Raw genomic sequence first — 18,760 nt, 5'->3', positions numbered from 1 at the left:
GAGTGTGCACAAGAAGCTGGGAGGACACACAGCCAGGAGAGGCGGCCCCAGCTGACCAAAGGGATATTCCAGACCATGTGTCATCATGCTCAGAATAGAAAGTGGGGGGAAGAGGGAGAGATTTGGAGTGATGGTGCTTACCTTCCCAAGTCACTGTTACATGTGATGGGGCCCTGCTCTCCTGGAGATGGCTGAACACCTGCCTGCCATGGGAAGTGGTGAACACATTCCTTGTTTAGCTTTGCTTGTATGCGTGGCTTTTTTTTTTCCTATAAAACTGTTTTTATCTCAACCCATGAGTCTGATTAACTCCCTGATCCTGCTAGTGGAGGAGTGAGTGACTGCTTGGGGCTTGTTTGCTGGCTGGATTTAAACCATGACACTGATATTCAGGCAAAACTGACCTGCTGTGACAAGCTGTCCTTCAATCTGAGAGTTGTCTGAACAACATTTTGTGCCTTGACCTATTTTGTGGGTTACATTAAGAAGAAACCATTGTTCTGAACTGTCATTTATAAACCAGGAGAGAAACAAAAACATCACTATAATACTAGTCCTGTAGAAGAGGCCTATAGTAATAAAAGTATCATGTTCTGTAAGCATTAATCAAACAGTCATACCTACCCATCAACATCTCTTTTTGTTGTTGTTGTTCTAGTGTTCTCTACAGGAGTTGACAGTATGCAAAATCATACAGTTTTGAGTAATCATAATTCTTGAACTGGAAGGACCTTCTGAAAGCTACACTCAGCAATAAACAGCCAGAAGTACAGAAGTTTAGAGAAAAAAAGCAGAAATTATCTTCTTCTGTGCCACCAATTAACATATTCAGATGAGATGAAGAGCACCTGGAGTATAACAAATTCACATGCAGCATGGAAGTCAAGAGTGGCCTTAAATATCAAAAGCATATGATGATGGAATCAGGATGAAGAAACAGGAGGAACATATGGATTAAAAAAAATCATACCCATAACATTATACAATATAGGAGAAACAATCAGTTGGTTTTTATACAGTCTCAGATTTTCCAGCTGCTTGGCAGATGCTGTTGGAGATTGTCACATCAATGAGACTTGTCAAAGTTAAAGTTCAACAGCATAAAACCCATGAAATGGTCTTTTCCCAAACAGATGTAATCACCCTGACTGCAGAATTAACTGCACACTCTACTGAGGATATCACAAAGGCATTAAAGTGCAACAAATGCAGTTACTGGTCCTGGAAAGCACATATATTCAGAGTGGCTTTTGACTGAATGTATATATCTATGGACAAAAAAGTTATAATGAGTGGTAAGGATCACAATGTAAATCCACAAAAGTGAGAGACTTCTAAATTGTTGCTTAATATTGTTTCTCTTCCCTTACATGCTCACCTTGGCTGCACTGTCCTTATTAGAGCTAGCACAACATCTAATGAGCATCTTGGGAATTGTCTGAATGTTAGCACAGAAGTCATCCCATAGAAGTTAAGGAAAGAATGATAAGATGGAGGATACATAAAAGCCTAATTAGCAGAATAATCCAGCACTTATGCAACAAACAGTAGCCTTCTGGTCTGACAGTCAGACTCTAAGGAGAGATAGAAGTGAGCTAATCACATAAAGCCAGGTGTTTTTTGAGCAGGTCTGTGAACAGCATCTTGCACAGTAGTAGCTGTCTGGGCCAGCCATAAAAGGGATCAGCCACAAGTGTTACAAATGGATTGATGGCAAGTGAGAAAATTAACTTGTCACATAAAATGCCCTTAGGAAAGTTAACATTCTTCAAATTATATTTAATGGAGATTTTACCATTTTACCATTTACCAAATTCGTGAGAAACAAATTGAGACGGGTGTGAAGGGTTTGTATGAATTTTTTTTGCTAAATTCAGATGGATTTTTTTTTCTGCAGTTTGGAGGCAATTTGGGAAACTGTACAATAGGGACCTTTCTAGTACTAGTAAGTCAGTGAATAGATGAGGTCTAGAACAAACCTATTTTCTAACATCCTACTTTATATCATGAAATCAAAATAATTATTCTGATGTTTTGATTTTCTTAAGTCTTTGACTGTTCAGGATCTAGCAAGAATTAAAAGCATTAAAAACATTGCAGCAAAGAGTTTTCTCCTAATGTGTCCATCTCTCCTGGGAACCATCAGTCCTATAGGAGAACTTATTCTCAGCAGTTATCAGCATTTCACTGCATACTCAGAAAGTCTGGACAATCCAAAAAGCATCAACACTTATGAGTTGCTTTAAACAAACCTTCTAAGATGTGATTATCATCAAACATCTTCACTAAAATTAAAAAGAAATCTAACCTGCTACCTCTGCTTGAGACAGCAAAGTATGCAGCTGTAGTAGTATGTGCAGTAAATGGTTCCATAGCATTTCTTGTTGCCAGTAATTTTACAACACCTCCCTTCATTGCATACATAATGGGAAGACGTGTATTGTCATTAAACTGTTCTTAGTAAACGCTGCTGGCAGAGGTGCTTGGCAGATAATAAAATGTGCAGTCTTATGCTCAACATCACCACTGTTAACAGCAGATGTGTTGCTGCTCACAGAGAGTTTGCACAGAACACAGAAGAGGCTGCTTTGCTCAGGATGCTAGCTGTCCATCTGTGAGCCAACAGAAATGAGCACTGGTTCCAGCCCCTGGGAGAAGAACCAGAATGGGATATTTCTGTCTTTCTGCAATAAACACTGACTGCAGCTCAGCAAAGGAGATGGCTGGAACAAGCCTTTTTTCCACACCCCCCCCCCTTCCCTGGAAAGGACTCGGGCTGTGTCCAGTTCTGAGCAAATACCTTCTGAGGTTTAAAATCTAAACCTCAATGTCTTTTATTTCACTCTTAAATGATTAGAAGTCTCATATCAACCTGCCTTTTCCAATATTATATACTTCTTTAAAAAAAATCCAAGCAAACTGCAGTCAAATCATTTAAATAGGAGAAAATGTTAAAAAGTGACTGATGAACAACATTTGATTCTCACTGGCCTAAAATTATCTGATTTTCAGTTGTCTTTTGCTTAGTCTGGACTCTTGTCTTCTGCACTCACTCTCACAGTGTTTCAGGAGAAGGAAAGGGTGCAAAGAGTTTTCAAGATGACCAAACAGACCTCATGCATCCTTTTGAGCCCAAGGCATTTTCACTGCAGCTACAGAAAACAGCTGATTTGAATACAACTCACATTCCCCTCCTTCTGCTTAGTAAATGCCAGGGCTTTGAGGTTCTTTTCAGAAAAGTCCAATCTTTTGGAATCACAGCTAAGTAGCACATCATCCTCCATGAGCGAGATACCAGCCCCTACCTCTTACATCTGAAGTGCAATTAACAGGGAGTTGCAATGACCTGATGCAACTGATGTCAAACACTAACAAATTACAAAGCAAAGGGTAAAGAAGGCATTAAATACTTAAAAAGACCCTCCAAAAATCCTTCACAACTGCTGCACAAACCCACACTTCCCACCCTCCTGCATGTCTGCAACAGTCCTCCAGCCCTTGCTGACATGACTTGCTGTCACCATGATATTTTATGAAAATCCCTTTGCTAGGATTTTCTCCTGAGGAGCTGAGAAGCCTCAGAAAATAAATGTAAACAATAACTATCTGATGGCTGTGCAATGTGGTCTGAACATTGTTTACCAACAGGTGCACCTTTGGTCCATGTGAGTTGTTTCTACTTCATGACCAATCGCATGGTCCAGCTGTGTTGGACTCCCTGAGTCATGGGTTTTTATTATTCATTCCTTTCTGATGGATCATTTCTCTCTATTCTTTTTAGTATAGTTTTAGTATAGCATTTTAATATAATATAATATAATATCATAATATAATAAAACATGGAATCAAGATTCCCATCTCTTCCCTCATCCTGGGTCCCTCGAATACAACCACAACTTGCAACTCACCCTAATTTCTCTTAGGTTCAGTTTGGACAGGAGGCTCACATGCAACAGAAGGAAGCATGGTATTCGTCACATTGGAAGAATCTTTTTGTCAATTACCTCAAAGTTTGCCCGGCATCTGATTATCAGAAAGCATCTGGGAAGCAATCCCATGGGATTTCAGACATTTTAGGCCCTTTATTTCAATCTAACAGCAGAATAGCAAACCTGTTGAAACAAGGTACTTCACAAGAGAGAGGCTGTACTACAAACACTGTTCTGTGGTACTCTACTCTTTCTAAAACTCCAGAATGCAAGAATGTTACAGTACTGTAATAAATAGGTGTGATTCATGCTGATAAAATTGAAACAGTAATCAGTATGGATATAGTAATCAATATTTGGAGATAACAAAATGGTTAAAAAGGTAAAAAGCTAGGAAAGCGGAGGGGAAGGGTCCACCCCCCCCCATTATCTTCTGCGGATGTTCAAGGCAGGAAAAGGAGTCAGATAAAGCTTGCTAAAATTAACTGAAAGAGGGGAAACTTGGGTGGAACTCAGAAATATGTTAATTTACAAGATTTATTATATTGGCTTATATAATTTTGGTTTTGGCATATATGATATTAGCTTGGTGTGCATGTGTAACCCAAAAGGTGAAATAAAGGACATCTGAGGAAGAGGAGCGGCCTTCATCTGGACGACCCTCAAAGAGTAGTGCGACCCCCTAAAAGATGGTGGCGCATGCGCGGTGAAGATGAAGATGAGGGTGGAGACACTGGAGTGATGAATCGAAAATAGGAGGGGATGCTGATAATAGACAGTATAAAGGGGGGAATTTTGGGCTTGGCAAGCTTGTACATGAGGTGGCAAGGGTCCCAAGGCCCTCGCACTCCGTACCCCGCAGTAATTTTGCTTATACGTCATTACTCGAACCAGACTATATTTTATTATAACCAAATTATACTGTCAATTTATTAAATGTATTCAATTTTATATATTTTAAACTATTTTATTTAAATTCCATTAAAATTATTGTTACATTTAATTTTGTTTGGCCTTTTATTTGTGATTGGATAATTGGGCAAACATAACAGTACTATGCACCAAGGTTTGGGGGTTTTTTCCCCTAATGCCCAGCACACCACAACCCAAAAGTAGCAAACTTAGTAAAAGGTCTCAGCATGCACTTGCAATTATAAATGTCATCATAATTCCACTTCACTGTGCCTGTGATTCATTTAAGAGCTATCCAAAACTAAATTAAGTTTAGGAGTCTTTCTGGCATTATTAAATCTTTCTCTTCGCCATATTTAAGAGCAGTGCAAGAGAGTTCAGGGAGCAGGGGGAGGTGAAATCATTATCACATTGCAAGGCAGTCAGAGCATCACTTGCAGAAGGAATTGTATCCTGTCTATTAGCTTTACTTTTTCTTGCCTTTCTTTACCATATTTGCAACATAGTCACACTGAGTTAGACTGCTTAGTAGAAAACCATTATGGAAAGGTGACAAAGGATGAGAAGCAAGGATTTAAGACAATAACAGTGTGTTACCTGGTCATCACGGTCTCTGATGGAAGGTGTGAAATGGGGACCACATCAAGCTAACTGCCAGCACTTTCTGCTGCCTTTGCTCAGCCTCACAGCCTGGCACTGAGCCCTTACGGCCCATGAAAGCACAGTCTGGTCTTTTCTATGTCTTGCCCCATCTCTTCCATGAAATTTCAATAACCCAAGGAGAAACTACATTACGTTAGAAGCTAAGACACTTTCAGACTGCTAACACTTTTGTCTGCTTACATCACTGCCAATACCGAAGTAATGACTAGATACTGAAATTGTAGGAATGAATTTGAGGCCTTGGCAGCAGTTCCCTGTTCTCTTCCCTGTCAAACTCCAGTTACAGCAAGGTTTCTCCATCTGCACAAAAGTACTGCCTTGAGCAGACCACTATAACCAAAGTCTATGTTGCATTGAGTGTAGCTGGCTGAATATACAGAGGTGTTATTTCACTGACAAGACAAACTCCCACAGGCTTTAGATAGAAGTGACATACTGAATACTCTGCATTTGTATTGTTTCACCATGAATAAAAGGAACCCAAACTTTTTTTCTAGCTGACACAATCAATGTCCTTTTTAGTGCCTTTTAAATGTATAATATCCTTCATATCATAAAGTATAAAATTTATGAGAAATGCAGCATTATAAATGTAGAAATCCTATACCTGAAAGGTGGGAGGTAGACTTTATCATCAACAACAAATTGATCGTCTGCTTCTCTTCCAAGAGTTGTATGTATGTCCTTCCTATTTTTAGTACTTTAACTAATGTTAAGTATGGGCTTTGCTTTGTGATAAAGACTGATTTTCCTTATAGTCACCAAGCATAGGAGGTTCTTCATTCTAGGCTCCCCTGCCCCTTAAGCCTTGATCATACATCTTGGGCTGCAGGAGTTACACTCCTCTTTTAGCAGGACAAAAGTGTTAGAAAACAGTAAAGTGAGAGATGGCAAATGGGAAAAGTGGGCCGGTAGCTGTCCCATATTAGGAGATCTAGCCTGTTCTTTCATTCCTACCCTTATGCACCAGCCTGGCTGTCCCCCCGGTCCTGTGGCAGCTCATCAGTCAGTACACAGCAGTGCCACTGTGGCACGGCAGCATCCCTCACTTTGATTCCCTTCCCAGTCTCCATCTCAGCCTTTCTCCTTCCAACAGTATTATGATCACAGACCAGGTGTAATCAGGACTTGAAATAACCCTTGGGTGTCAGACCAGGAGAATGAAAAGTATCATTGGTAGCCTGCAATGCTTGTTGTTTATGGAGGAAAAATCAGTGGGCACTAAGGCAGTTGTTGACATTAAGCATTTCTATCAGAGCAGTATGAAGCTCCTATGTAACACCACATAAATATTCTGGACTCAAATGCACTTCCATTTGTACAATTTTTTTTCATGTATCCAGTCTCAAATATTTATTCCCTGTCAGCTGCTTCTCACATTACCAAGGAGCATCAGGCATTATAGTGCCATGTTTTGCCTGACACTGGGACTATGCCAGCAATGGCTCTGTGGTTTCCAGTTACAGACAAAATTAGTTTCTCAGGATTAGGACCTTTGCATACATCTTTTATACTGTCCTGAACTGTTTCATCACAGTTTTGTTCACCTTAAATACACTCTGATTCTAAAACATATTTATTATGACCTCAAGTTCCCATGCTAGACATTAATTCATAAATGTATCTCCTTAATTCAGACTGATGCACACCAGAGCACAGCCAAGTTACGGATCTCAGACCTGACTTGATATTCATTTCTCCCAAATTAAAATGCTTATGTGCCTTTAACCTACTGATTTATTTTCACTGACAATAAAAAGAATAAAAGCTAAAGCCATCGATATATAAAGATTCATGACATGAGCCCTGTTCTTTATGTCCCTGGTTAGCTTTGGATTCTCATCTGCGAGCCAGGTCTAGAAGATGGACATTAATCAGACTGCAAAAAGTCCTGAATCACAGAGCTGGTCACTCCTAATATTAAATAGAGACCAAGGGCAAACATACTTGCAATTTTTGGGGGGAACAACGCATTTATGGTAACGTTTCCGATTATCATGTTTGTATAAAACCTGATCACACAACAACTGGCCAAAACAATTATCAAGGCTGAGAAAACTTGTATCTGATGTTTTCCAGAATTTTCAAATCCCATGTAGTCAAATGAGAGAACTGCTGAGCTGACATTGGCATAGCTGGTGCCCATGAATCTTACATGTTCACCCATGTTCCCCCAGCATGGGTGGCAGTGTTGATGTTTCAGCTGTTTTAAGGCCCACTGGCAATTGACTACTAATGCTGCTTAGGGCAGCATGCAATGAATTACTGGCTGTGAGCAGCTTTATGAACAATCACAGATCTTGTATTTGAAAACCTAAAAATCCTATCCATATAGGAAGAATTTTGGTCATTAACAAAAAATTTCTGCAATGAAGAAAAATCCTCTGTAGGGTGAATGAATTCCAAATCTCAATTATGCCTAATATTTCATGCATTGTAGCTAAATTCCATGTTCTTCCTCATAAGTGCCATGCTACTTAAAAAATGCACTAAGTAGGAAAGGTGTTGCTCAAATATTTATAGCACAAGTTCAAAAATATCTGAATTTTGAATTCTAAGACACATGCTATCACCATGGTGCCAAGTGAGGTGATATAAAGAAGGGACTGAAAGCCCCAGGACTCTGCTAATGGTTTGCTGTTATTTCTTGGGTGTACTGTGAATGCAGTTTAGCCCAAATGCAGTGCTAATGGCCAAATATTAACAGAAATATAAGAATAATATAAGAAAACACCCTCTAGGGAGGTGGGAGTTTTTTGGAAGTGATCTTAGCCACATCTTTTTCTGTAAAACCACTCACCTACCTCTTTCTGATTGTGGCAGCAGCATAATAAAGATAACAACAATTAATGCAACTACCTATGTACTTGAGAAACACATAGTTCAAATATCTTCCATTAACAAATCCCTTCCATGTAATCTATAACACGTAGAAAATGTGCCTGCCTACACGAGCATCACCTGGGCCTCATATCTCCAAATCATATGTCTTTAAATCACAATTCTGCATGAGTATCAATAAGATGCAAAGACTGTCCCATGAATCTCCTACAGATTTGCCTTACCAGAGATGAACTTGGAGACATGCTGCTTTTAGCACTATCTCATTAGCTGGCTTTACTCATAAACAGCCATCAAGGAAATTCTACTAGACCAAAAAAAGAGGAAGCCCAGATAGAACTGGGATTCATCATCCCTCCCATGCAGGAAAAATCTCCATAACTGAAGCTCACACGTGGTACAATTTTCAATAATTTGAGACTTCTCAAGTGCAGCTGCATTTTCCACCTCAGGAGACAAACCACACTTAACTAAAGAAACTCCGGAACCTGAAGACAGAATCTGCCGAAGGCTTAGGGAGGGAAGTGGCCAAGTAAGTTCATGAAACAAGGGTGGAAAAGACTGGATGGAAACAATCAGAGAAGAAAGTTTTCCTACTGTGGGGACTAGAACTTAGCTGGGAAGACCAACAAGGGCAGGGGAGAGTCTTATGGGAACACTGGATTTTGTTCTTGTTCTCATGCACACCTTCAGCTTTATGTAAGTGAAGTCAGAAAACACAACTTACCTCGCTCACATGTTCTACCCCAGTAGCCGGTGCCAGTGCAGTCACAAATGAAGCGGTTCCAGCCATCCTTGCAGACTGCATTGTTCTTACAGGGGTAGCTGTCACACTGCTTGGTGCTGAGGCGGGAGCAGGAGGACTTGACTCCGGCGGCATTCTGCGCCTCTGCCAGCTGCCGGATGTTCTTGCTCCGTCCGTCAATGAACAAGTCTCGGATACAGCCGACATAGCCATAGTTCAGCATTGCTGTCCAGAGCTCTGTGGGAAGGATGAGCCCTGCCCGGTTCTCTGGCAGCCCACCCAGGTACATGTCACCTTCCAGATCCAGGATCTCACTCTCCCCGCTAGCGGTGAACGGGGTGCGTCGGCTGTTCACTGATATAGTACCTAAATGAGGAAGATAAGAGACATCAACACTTTCAACTACAGACTCAGTTCAGTTCATTTTGTCCCAGCAACTGAGTGAGATTTAAGGTTCAGCACAGGAGAGTGAAGATTCTTTCCTACCCAAATGGCATTCTAACACTGTCTTTCACACAGCTACCTCTCCTCTTGATCCACAGGTCCTAAGTACTTCCATGTGGTGACTGATCATGCATCTGTATCCCAAATTGCATTACAAAGTCAGAAGCATAATAATTCAATAGATAAATAATAGCATGTAAAATTTGAGCATTATTCAATGGTATTCATCCAGCAAAGCAAAAACTTATTGAGAACACACGGGAGTTTGATGGCATAAACACTAGAGAGGAAAAAGATATGCAAAAGTATTTTAATTCTCACTATATAACTCTTTCAGAAAACACTTCATCAGTACCTCCAAACCTGGGCCTGAATGATGGGCCAACATAGACCTGTTTGGAAGTGACATGGAGAGAATGGCTAATGCATTGGAGGAAGCACTGGGTGACCATTTAGAGAAACCATTGCAAAGGACTGACAGCAGTGTTTGATGTAAATTAAAACCAATAAATACAAAGTACTACACCTGAGTCACAAAAGCCTCACACATAAGTACAGGCTAGTGACCAGCTGTCTAAGGAAAAACTGCAGAAAAGGACCTGGAGATATGGCAGACAGCTTGAACCTTGAACATGAATTAGCACTGTGAACTCGTAGTGGCAAGAGACACAAGCTGCAGTAAGGTGTCCTGGTTCCAGCCAGAACAGAGTAATTCTTTGCAGTAGCTGGGAGGGGCATGGCCAGGGGAAGTGAGTAGCGTGATTTGCAGAGTCTCAATGGGACCACTGAATGAGAGAGTACCATTCTTAAGCCACAACATAAGGGAATCTCCAACTCCACAGAAAAGGACATTTTTCACCACAAAAGTGGTCAACTGCAGAAACATAAACATCAGAGAGGTTTGCCAGACTGAAGGCATTCAAAGCTCAACTGCACACAACCCTGAAGAAAGTCTAGATTGTACTAGAAATCTCCAGAAGTTTGTCCCAAAATAAAATACTGTATGGCTTTACAAAGAAAGTTTTCTAGTTTCCATTTTAGACAGGAAAATTGAGGAAGAGAGAGATAAACTTATATCTGAACAACAGTTATTATTAAAACTGTGATAGCTTCCATATGCTCCAAATCAAATGTGGGCATACTACATTGAGGTCATTCACATGTATTTCAAGAAATTGTCCCAGAATAATCAGAACACATAATACAGAAATATAATCAGAATATGTAAAACAGGTACAGAAAAGCCAAGTGACTTGTTTAAGGTCAGACAGTGCATCCAAAGAAAAACAGGGAACATAATGCACATCTCTCACATTCCAGAACAGTGTGGTCTTCTGAAGAGCATTCAGCAGTTTCTGTGATAGGGATATCTGCCCACTAGACACTCATCTAAAAATCAGCAATTTGCTCTCCCTGGCTATAAATCATCATATCGAATTGCCTTGTCATTAAGACAGTCTGTCTTCAGAGACACTATCCAAGCTTTAAGATTAATTCCACATCATTGGATTTTTATCAGACACCCCTACAATAGGGAAGGAGAGTTAAGAGATTAACTCTGTCTATTGTCTCTGTAAGACAGTACAGTTATGTACACACACCTTTTCTTCAGTTGTAAGCAGTATCTTTTTAGAGAATTGCATGTATGACACATACACAAGGTATTCCATGTGTGTGATTTTCCATAATAATTGAGGAATAATATTGGAGGCAGCAGAGTGTCAGAAGCAACAGAGGCATTACAAATTAAAGGCTCAAAGAGAACCACAGTTATTTGATGAATCATTTTGTATCAACAAGCTGGAGCACCACAGGCATTTTTTCTTTTATAAAATAAGGAAGAGAAAATGTGACAATACACACACTGTCATACAGGCAGTATGTCACGGAGCCACAGGAACACAACTCCCTTTTCAGCATCTCCAGTGCTATTTCTCAAAAGCAGCCTGTATAGTACATATTACTCTAAAGCTTAGAACCAAAACACTGGAGGGCTGAGCTCTAGACAGCTGCTACTGTGGAGAGAACAAACAAGTGCAAATGCCACAAAGGTAAAGAAACCCCATAAAAGACAAGAAATATTGGATACTATGAAGTGTAAAACCTGGAGAAAGATGGTGAGATGATGAATAAGAAATAGGCTAGACAGCAACCTAAACATTCTGAGTGCTTTGTACCCTGCAATAACTCCTGCAAGGAGATGGCACTAGTTTGGATGAACAGCACTTTTAAGACCAAGCTGCTGAGATGGAGAAATTCTGTATTGATCCTAGAAAGGAGCACTCGCATAAACTGACATCCTTTTTTTTTTTTTTCCCTCCAGCATCCCACATTTTGCACCCTGCTTAGAGTAGATCCAAGTCCATCTTGAGAAATCAGAAGCATTTGAGCATCTCCTCTTGCAGTGCCATCTCCTCTTTGTGCTGGACTGAAGAACAGACCAAAACATCCCCTGAGGGCAGAACAGACACACCAAACAGTGCACTGATACAACTGTAAACCAAATTATCTACTAAGATTTTTAGTGCCCGATCAAGTGGGAAGTCATGCGTGTTTTGTAGCTGATGACTAGCTGAAAACATTGTCCTGCTTAAAATGCTCACTGTTCCCCAGCTAGAAACTGTGATACGCTTTGTGACCTTGGTGGGAGCTTTCCCAAATGACAGAAAGGTAACAGGACCTTTAAGAAAGGACAGAAAGGTTAGGTGTCCATGCCCACACTGCCAGCTTCTGTCAGAATAGAAAGACCAAACCAGGTTTTGTTGCTCTGGCAGCCAACACAGACCAAAGCATACACAAGGCCTAAGGGGACTAGAGATGCCAGAGGTTATCTGGGCATGACTGACAAGCTTCCCTGCCTTAGTGCACTGCAATAGTGAATATTTTGATTTTTAAGCTATTTTAGATCAGCAAAACTTGAAGTTTTGGACTATTATAGAAATGGAAAAAAACCAGAGAGAGATGACATAGGCCTTGCTGCTTTAGTAATGAGAATCAGAACTTGCAGGTTACTAGCTCATTAAACGCAAAAGGGTGGTTTTAGCCCCCATTAAGTAAATTAATTGTTTCAGTTTCTAAATTATAGTAATCTACGCTGGGGGGGGAATATCTTCAAGGTGTAGCCATTCTCCAGTCCACATGTGGAAGAAAAGCCAAGGACTAAACAAGAAGAGGTCTTGAACTCCTTTCTCACTCTTATCCAAAGCGTCATTGGATAATAGTGACTGAAGGTACAATGTGCAGAAATCAATGCCAGAATCCTGGTTTTCTCAGGACACAAGACATCAGTCATTAGGATCATGAACTAAGTATTCATTGTGAGCAGAGAACACAACAACATTTTTAAAAAAAAAGGACAAGACATAATGCGAACACACTCTTTCTTGTTGAGAACACTGTTTCAAAATCTGTTACCTCTAATCAGTGTCCAGAACATCATAAACCTCCCTGCCAAGCGACAAACAAGTCAGCCCTACTGTGCCATCCATCAAGTAGCAATGTGTCGGCCACACCCTCCTGTGAATGTGTCCAAATTAACACGTGCCCCTCTTGGCAGGGTTTTGCAAACATTCTTTGCATAGAGCCTGTGTCATTTCTGTCTCTTCTCCCTCTGCAGCTGCTTCTTCAGGGATGAGACAGTCCCCAAGTGAGCAAGCAAAAATGAAGTCAGTAAGAAACACAGCTAACTGACTTTACCCCTGGAAGTTAATTAATTTTTAGCAATTCTAAAGAAATCAAACCTCCATTTATTTATTTATGGCTTTCTTTGTAAAATGCTCTTATCGATGTCTTTAGGAGATAGCAACATATAACCACACATATTAAGTCCAAGCAGAGCGCCATGCCAAATACAAGGAAACTACTCACATCATCAAAGGAAAAAATAGCTTCAGGCAAAGACCTGTTCAAACAGCTAGGCCTTGCATGTTATCTCAAAGTCAGCTCTTCTAAAAACTCAAGGGAAGCAAATTCTAGCACTGCATTCCCTATACTGATAGTATTCAGCAACTGGAAACCTAAAATTAGGGACCTAAAACTATCATCTGGAGATCACCAGACAAATCTCAAATTCACTGGCAAATGTAAGCAAAATTCCTTTTGAAGTGAATGTTTTGAGATACCAACAGTTCAGAAAGAATTGAAGCACTATTGTTATTCTCTAGATGAAGCTACAGTAAGCTGAGCATTTTGTTTTCCTCCACAGTTTCAGAGTAGATCATGAGTATGTTAGTTCGATATTCAGCACTGGAAACAATAAAAAAATATCTCTTGGAAATTACATGGTAGGTGTATTTTTGGAAATAAACTAAAACCCATATTTGAAAATGAGAAGCTGCAAAGAAAGAAAAGAAACATCCACTGAATGGTGTCTCAGATTTTAAGGCTAGAATCTGTCATTCAAAAGAGTAATGAAACCTAACTCAAAACTACAGGATACTAAAGGAAACAATGGGATGAAAATGTTGATCTGTTGCCATAATTTTGTCACTTATTTTTCTCACAACAAGATCCCAAATGCAGAAACCCAAGGTAGATCAGTAAGAATTTCTCAAACTGAGAACAATGGTACTGAAGGACCTTAAACCTTACCATGCCCACAAAGAAATCATCACCATAACTATGCCAGCAATTGCAAATATATGTCCAGAATATCTGAGGATTGTGAATAAAATATTAATAGATAACCTCTGTGATGTGCTATTCAAAGTTCACACTATACATTTAATGAAAACATTTAATGAAAACCATTCACATCTTTGCCTTGCTGGATAAACACCACTGGAATAACACTAAGACACTAAGTTTTGTTAAGGAGGTGACTCATATTTAACAGTTTTGAGTGTTCTGAGAATTAATACATAGACCTAGGTCTGAATCTGAAATATGAATCTATTTAAGAAAAAGTTATAACTCTACCCGATCTTCCATCTCGTTGAATATCCACATGATACCACTCTCCATCATTGGCTTTCTTCTGGGTGGCCTTGACTTTAATGGTCCCAGAGCCCATGTCCAGCAGCAAGTAGAGGTTTCCATCTAGAAGCTCAACTGCAAAGAAGTCTACCTTTGTATTTTTCTGGCTTCTGGTATCTTTCCTCTCCTGAGGTTTGCCGTGGGTGAAAAGGATCAGTCCATTGGGTTCAGTGGTTCGAAAATCAAATGATATGGAGCCCATCCTCTTGGTATTCCATTTAGGCAGACTAATATAGGCCTCAGGTGTCTCGAAGCTGATGGGATCCAGTGTAGCCACATTTTCACATATGAATTTCACTTCCCCATAGATCTTCATCTTAGTATCACCAATCCGTGCCAAGCGAGACAGCTCCAGACGAATGTCGTTATTCTTATAAACAACCTGCCAGACACAAGGAAGAGTATCATACATCAATCCTGCATACAATACAAACACCCCAATTACTTTCAGCCATGGGAGATAAACTTTCCCCAAAAGGCAGTGGGGAGAGGAAAGGAGAGAGTGCAAGAGTCTGACATCATGACAGAGGGAATTGGACCAGAAGAGTGTATAGAAATGACCACAGTGGGTACTTTGCAATGACTATAGATCAGATAAGCAGTCAGAAGAGAATATTTAACTGAAGGGCAGTGAGAACAATTAACTCTACCACAGGCCCACTCAGCTGTAAAAGCTTCTATACATAAAATCCAGTGTGTGTCTGGTATCATGCTGTTATATTTGCATAAATCCCATACAAAATACATAACAAAGTGTAACCTCCATGTCCATCTCTACCAGCCACAGCAGGGAACTTGGTACCACTGTCATTTTTCTATTATTCCTCTAGCCTACTTAACTACCAGGAGAGAGATACAAAAAAAATTCAGCAAGTTGCTGTGAACTGTTAGTGATTGCCCTGTGGGTCCTGAAGAAAAAAATAAAAAAGACAAATTTCTCTGACCAAGAAATCTTAGATCACTGCAGACACAAACTTGCCATGGAAATATCTCTATAGCTTACCCTTACTTCAAGAAACCAACAACGTTTGTGCTAACACATAAAAACCTATACATGTTCAGTGCCTGGACTCTTCCTTTCTCTGGGTTAAGGACCAGAACTCGGGTCTGTTCTTGCTACTTGGATTGAAATTAGCCAAGAGAAGAGTCAAACAGGCAAGCACTCCTGAGCATGTCTGGCTTACTCAGGAATCCAGACCTCCTACTCTTCTCTTTCTCTCAGGTACAGAATGAATTCCTGGAAAGCAGACTCTCCTCTGGCCCATGCCATTTTCACAGAGGCAGGAACTGGAGAAGATACAAAATTGAAATACTTGTGAACTGTACTTCCTCTCAATCATCTTCCACGCTTGCTAAATGCAGAGCTGGCGTGTACAGCAAGTAAAACCACTTCTGCAACTAGCACAATTTTTATTGAATTCTTGTTCAGTGACACTACTGAAGACTAATTTCTTCTAAGGAGTTATTATTCTAAAATACTTAGTGTCTGTCACATATAGCATATATATACACACACTTGATTTCTGCTTTCAAAATCTTATCAGGATGAGTCTTCAGCAATTTGTTACAAAAATGGAAGGGAAAGGAGATATGCATAGTTACTTCTACTATTAGGACAGGAAAGTCAGAAAAATGTGTATGCAGTAAATATTAAAAGGCAAATGAGAGAAAGAATGAAGGATAAGCTTACAAATTGGATAACTTCAAGATGAAAACTTGAATTAAATCATGATTCAGTACATTCATTGCTGGCAAAAATTTCCAGCTTTCTCTTAAGCATAAAAGGAGAATTTCCCTGGTGTAGTCAGATTTTCCTTCTGCAAAGGCAAAATGCAGAATGAAAGGAGAAGCCAACTGTTAAATCCCATTTGGAGAAATGGCACAAAGCTCTAGCTCTTCCCAGCAGAGGACAGTATTGACCCACAGTAACCGGTTTTGCTCCAATTCCTAATAACATGTTCTGCCCTCACACAGGCATCAGAAACATCAAGGCTATTAATATCTGCAACAGGGAGAAAATTCATTTTCAATTTATGGGACTGTAGTAGTTTTATTCTACAGATTAATCATGTCAAATGCTCTCATTAGAGAGACCATACACCTCCTTCCACTGACACAGCAAAGAGGTGCATTAGAGCCTCCTCTCTTCCCAGACAATGAGGTGCACCTCAGTCAGATTTTAGTATGGAGTACTGCATGAGGTCTCTGTTTCTCAAGGAGAAAGAGGAAATAAATAGAGCAACTAAGAGGATGGAACAGGATGCTTTATGAGGATAGGCTGAAAAGGCCAAGCTCATATTTAGAGAGGACTGAGAAAAATATGATTGAAGTTTACAGAAGATGGAGAAGGTTAATGTAGAACTGCTCTTTGCCAAACCCAGCAATAACAGAGTTAGAGGCACTTGCTGAAACTTGTATGAAATCAGCATAAAATTCATTTTTATAAGTACTTATTTACACAGAGGGTAGTGAACTTCTGGAACTTGCTGCCAGGAGAGGTCATGGATGTAGGGTGCAACAGAAGACACAAAAAGAACCAAAAATAACAATGGACAGCAAGTCCACAGACTGATACGGAAGGAAAAAGGAAGGAGTGCATCTTCTAGCAATTGTAAATCAACAGCAGTGGGTGCTGTGGGAATTTAAGGGAATGCAGCACTGACAGCAGCCATGGTCATGTGCTCTCCCTAAACAGCACCTGCACCCTCCACTATTGAAGACACCATACTGGGTGCATGGACTGAACATTCTTCAGGCCCATGAGGGGTTACAACTTTGGTGCACCATTGTATTTTTGGTTTCACCACAGCATGGAGTTGCTTTGGTGGGCAAGAGAATGCCAGGCCTGAATGAGCTGCGGCTTTAATGATTCTAAGGAAGGAGAGAGCTGCCCTTATAGGACACTACTAACAATTGTTCAAATCAACACTCCTCTAAACTGCATCTTGACCCAGTCTTCTCATACATGAGAGGAGCAGACAGGTAGCACAGTACCCTACATGGTGGTGCTGGGCTGTATCTTGCCATGACTCTGATTTGTTTTCAGCAATTTCTGTGGGTTGCTGGTAGGGGGAATAGCATATGCACATAAGCAGCTCCCACACACAGCTGAGCCACATAGAGGTTACACCTCCCTCTTTGAGGTATTTGGTACTTGAGTAACAGGTCCCATCTTTTCTGGGGAAATGCAGAGGGTTTGCCTCTGAGTTTGAGTGTGATGCTGACTGCTTTGTGTTTCACTAATCATACAAGTACCAGAGCTGGAAAATCCTTGAGACTGAATGCTTTCAAAGGATCCAGAGAAAAATTATATAAAGTTAGTTGTAATCAAGAAAGTGACTAACAATGAAGAATCTGAGGCCAAGAATGAAGAGACTTAGAAAGCAAGCACCAAGGAAGACCTGGGGAGGAGATGAGGAAGGCTGTTGAATAGATACAAGAGCTCTGAATTCAATCTTTACAAAGAAACATATCCCCCCCAATCTGAATCAAATTCAAATGTTGTTCTAAATTATTTTCTTTAAAAAAAAAAAAAACCAGAACAAAACACCTAGCTTGAGATATCTAAAAAAGCACTTATGTTTATGGAAGAAGTGCTAGTGTTTCCATAGGTGACTTGAAGTATTATTGACAGACACATTTGGACATCGACATCATGATGTATAATCAAGTACATCAGAACTCTCATAACAATAAAAGAAAAGGATAGAAATAATGGTAAGGTGTAAAACCAATGTGAATCCTTGGCAGGAATGGAGAAATGCTAAGACAGCTTCTGATAATGACAGTTCAATTGTTAAACCAAAGGTTCAAGATTGAGGAGGGAATATAATTAAATGACTGGCATGCATGTCTCATAGTGGAGAACATTCAAACTCAATCTGTTTAATAGGCAGAGGTTAAAATGTTATTTGATTGCAATCTACAAGTACCTGTGCAGAAAATGGAATTTGGCAAGTGAGGGGTCTTCAATGCACGTGACAAAGGGACAATGAGATCTGGGGGCTAGACATTGAAATTAGAGAAATTCACATTTTAAAATATTATGACTCATTTTTATATGAGAGTAATTTGCTACTGAAATAATTTACTATAGGTTATAGTGTGTTCTCTGCTACTGGCAAAATTTAAATTAAAATAGTATCCTGTTTTTGCTAAAAGACATAGTGAGACAGGAATTAATTATACAGCAAATCAGCCTAGATTATCATAATGGCTCTTTCTGGCCTCATAACCTATGAATCGTTGTGTT

General features: G+C 40.0%; 1 protein-coding gene across 4 annotated transcripts in view; it reads right to left on the bottom strand.

Moving 5' to 3' along the window:
* The window catches only part of NRXN3 (neurexin 3), a 914,575-nt gene that overhangs the window by 653,329 nt on the left and 242,486 nt on the right, over window positions 1–18,760 (bottom strand). For all 4 annotated transcript variants that reach the window (XM_041471885.1, XM_041471888.1, XM_041471886.1 and 1 more), the window contains 2 exons: window positions 14,452–14,890; window positions 9,073–9,456 (listed from right to left, as the gene is read on the bottom strand). In XM_041471885.1, coding sequence (XP_041327819.1) covers window positions 9,073–9,456; window positions 14,452–14,890 — 823 coding nt within the window. The remainder of the gene's footprint in view (window positions 1–9,072; window positions 9,457–14,451; window positions 14,891–18,760) is intronic.

The sequence above is a fragment of the Pyrgilauda ruficollis genome, unplaced genomic scaffold (genome assembly GCF_017590135.1).
Source record: "Pyrgilauda ruficollis isolate IOZ18807 unplaced genomic scaffold, ASM1759013v1 scaffold28, whole genome shotgun sequence".
Classification (NCBI taxonomy): Eukaryota; Metazoa; Chordata; class Aves; order Passeriformes; family Passeridae; genus Pyrgilauda; species Pyrgilauda ruficollis.
The sequence above is the reverse complement of the archived record's forward strand: the minus strand, read 5'-3'. Positions and strand labels throughout refer to the sequence as shown.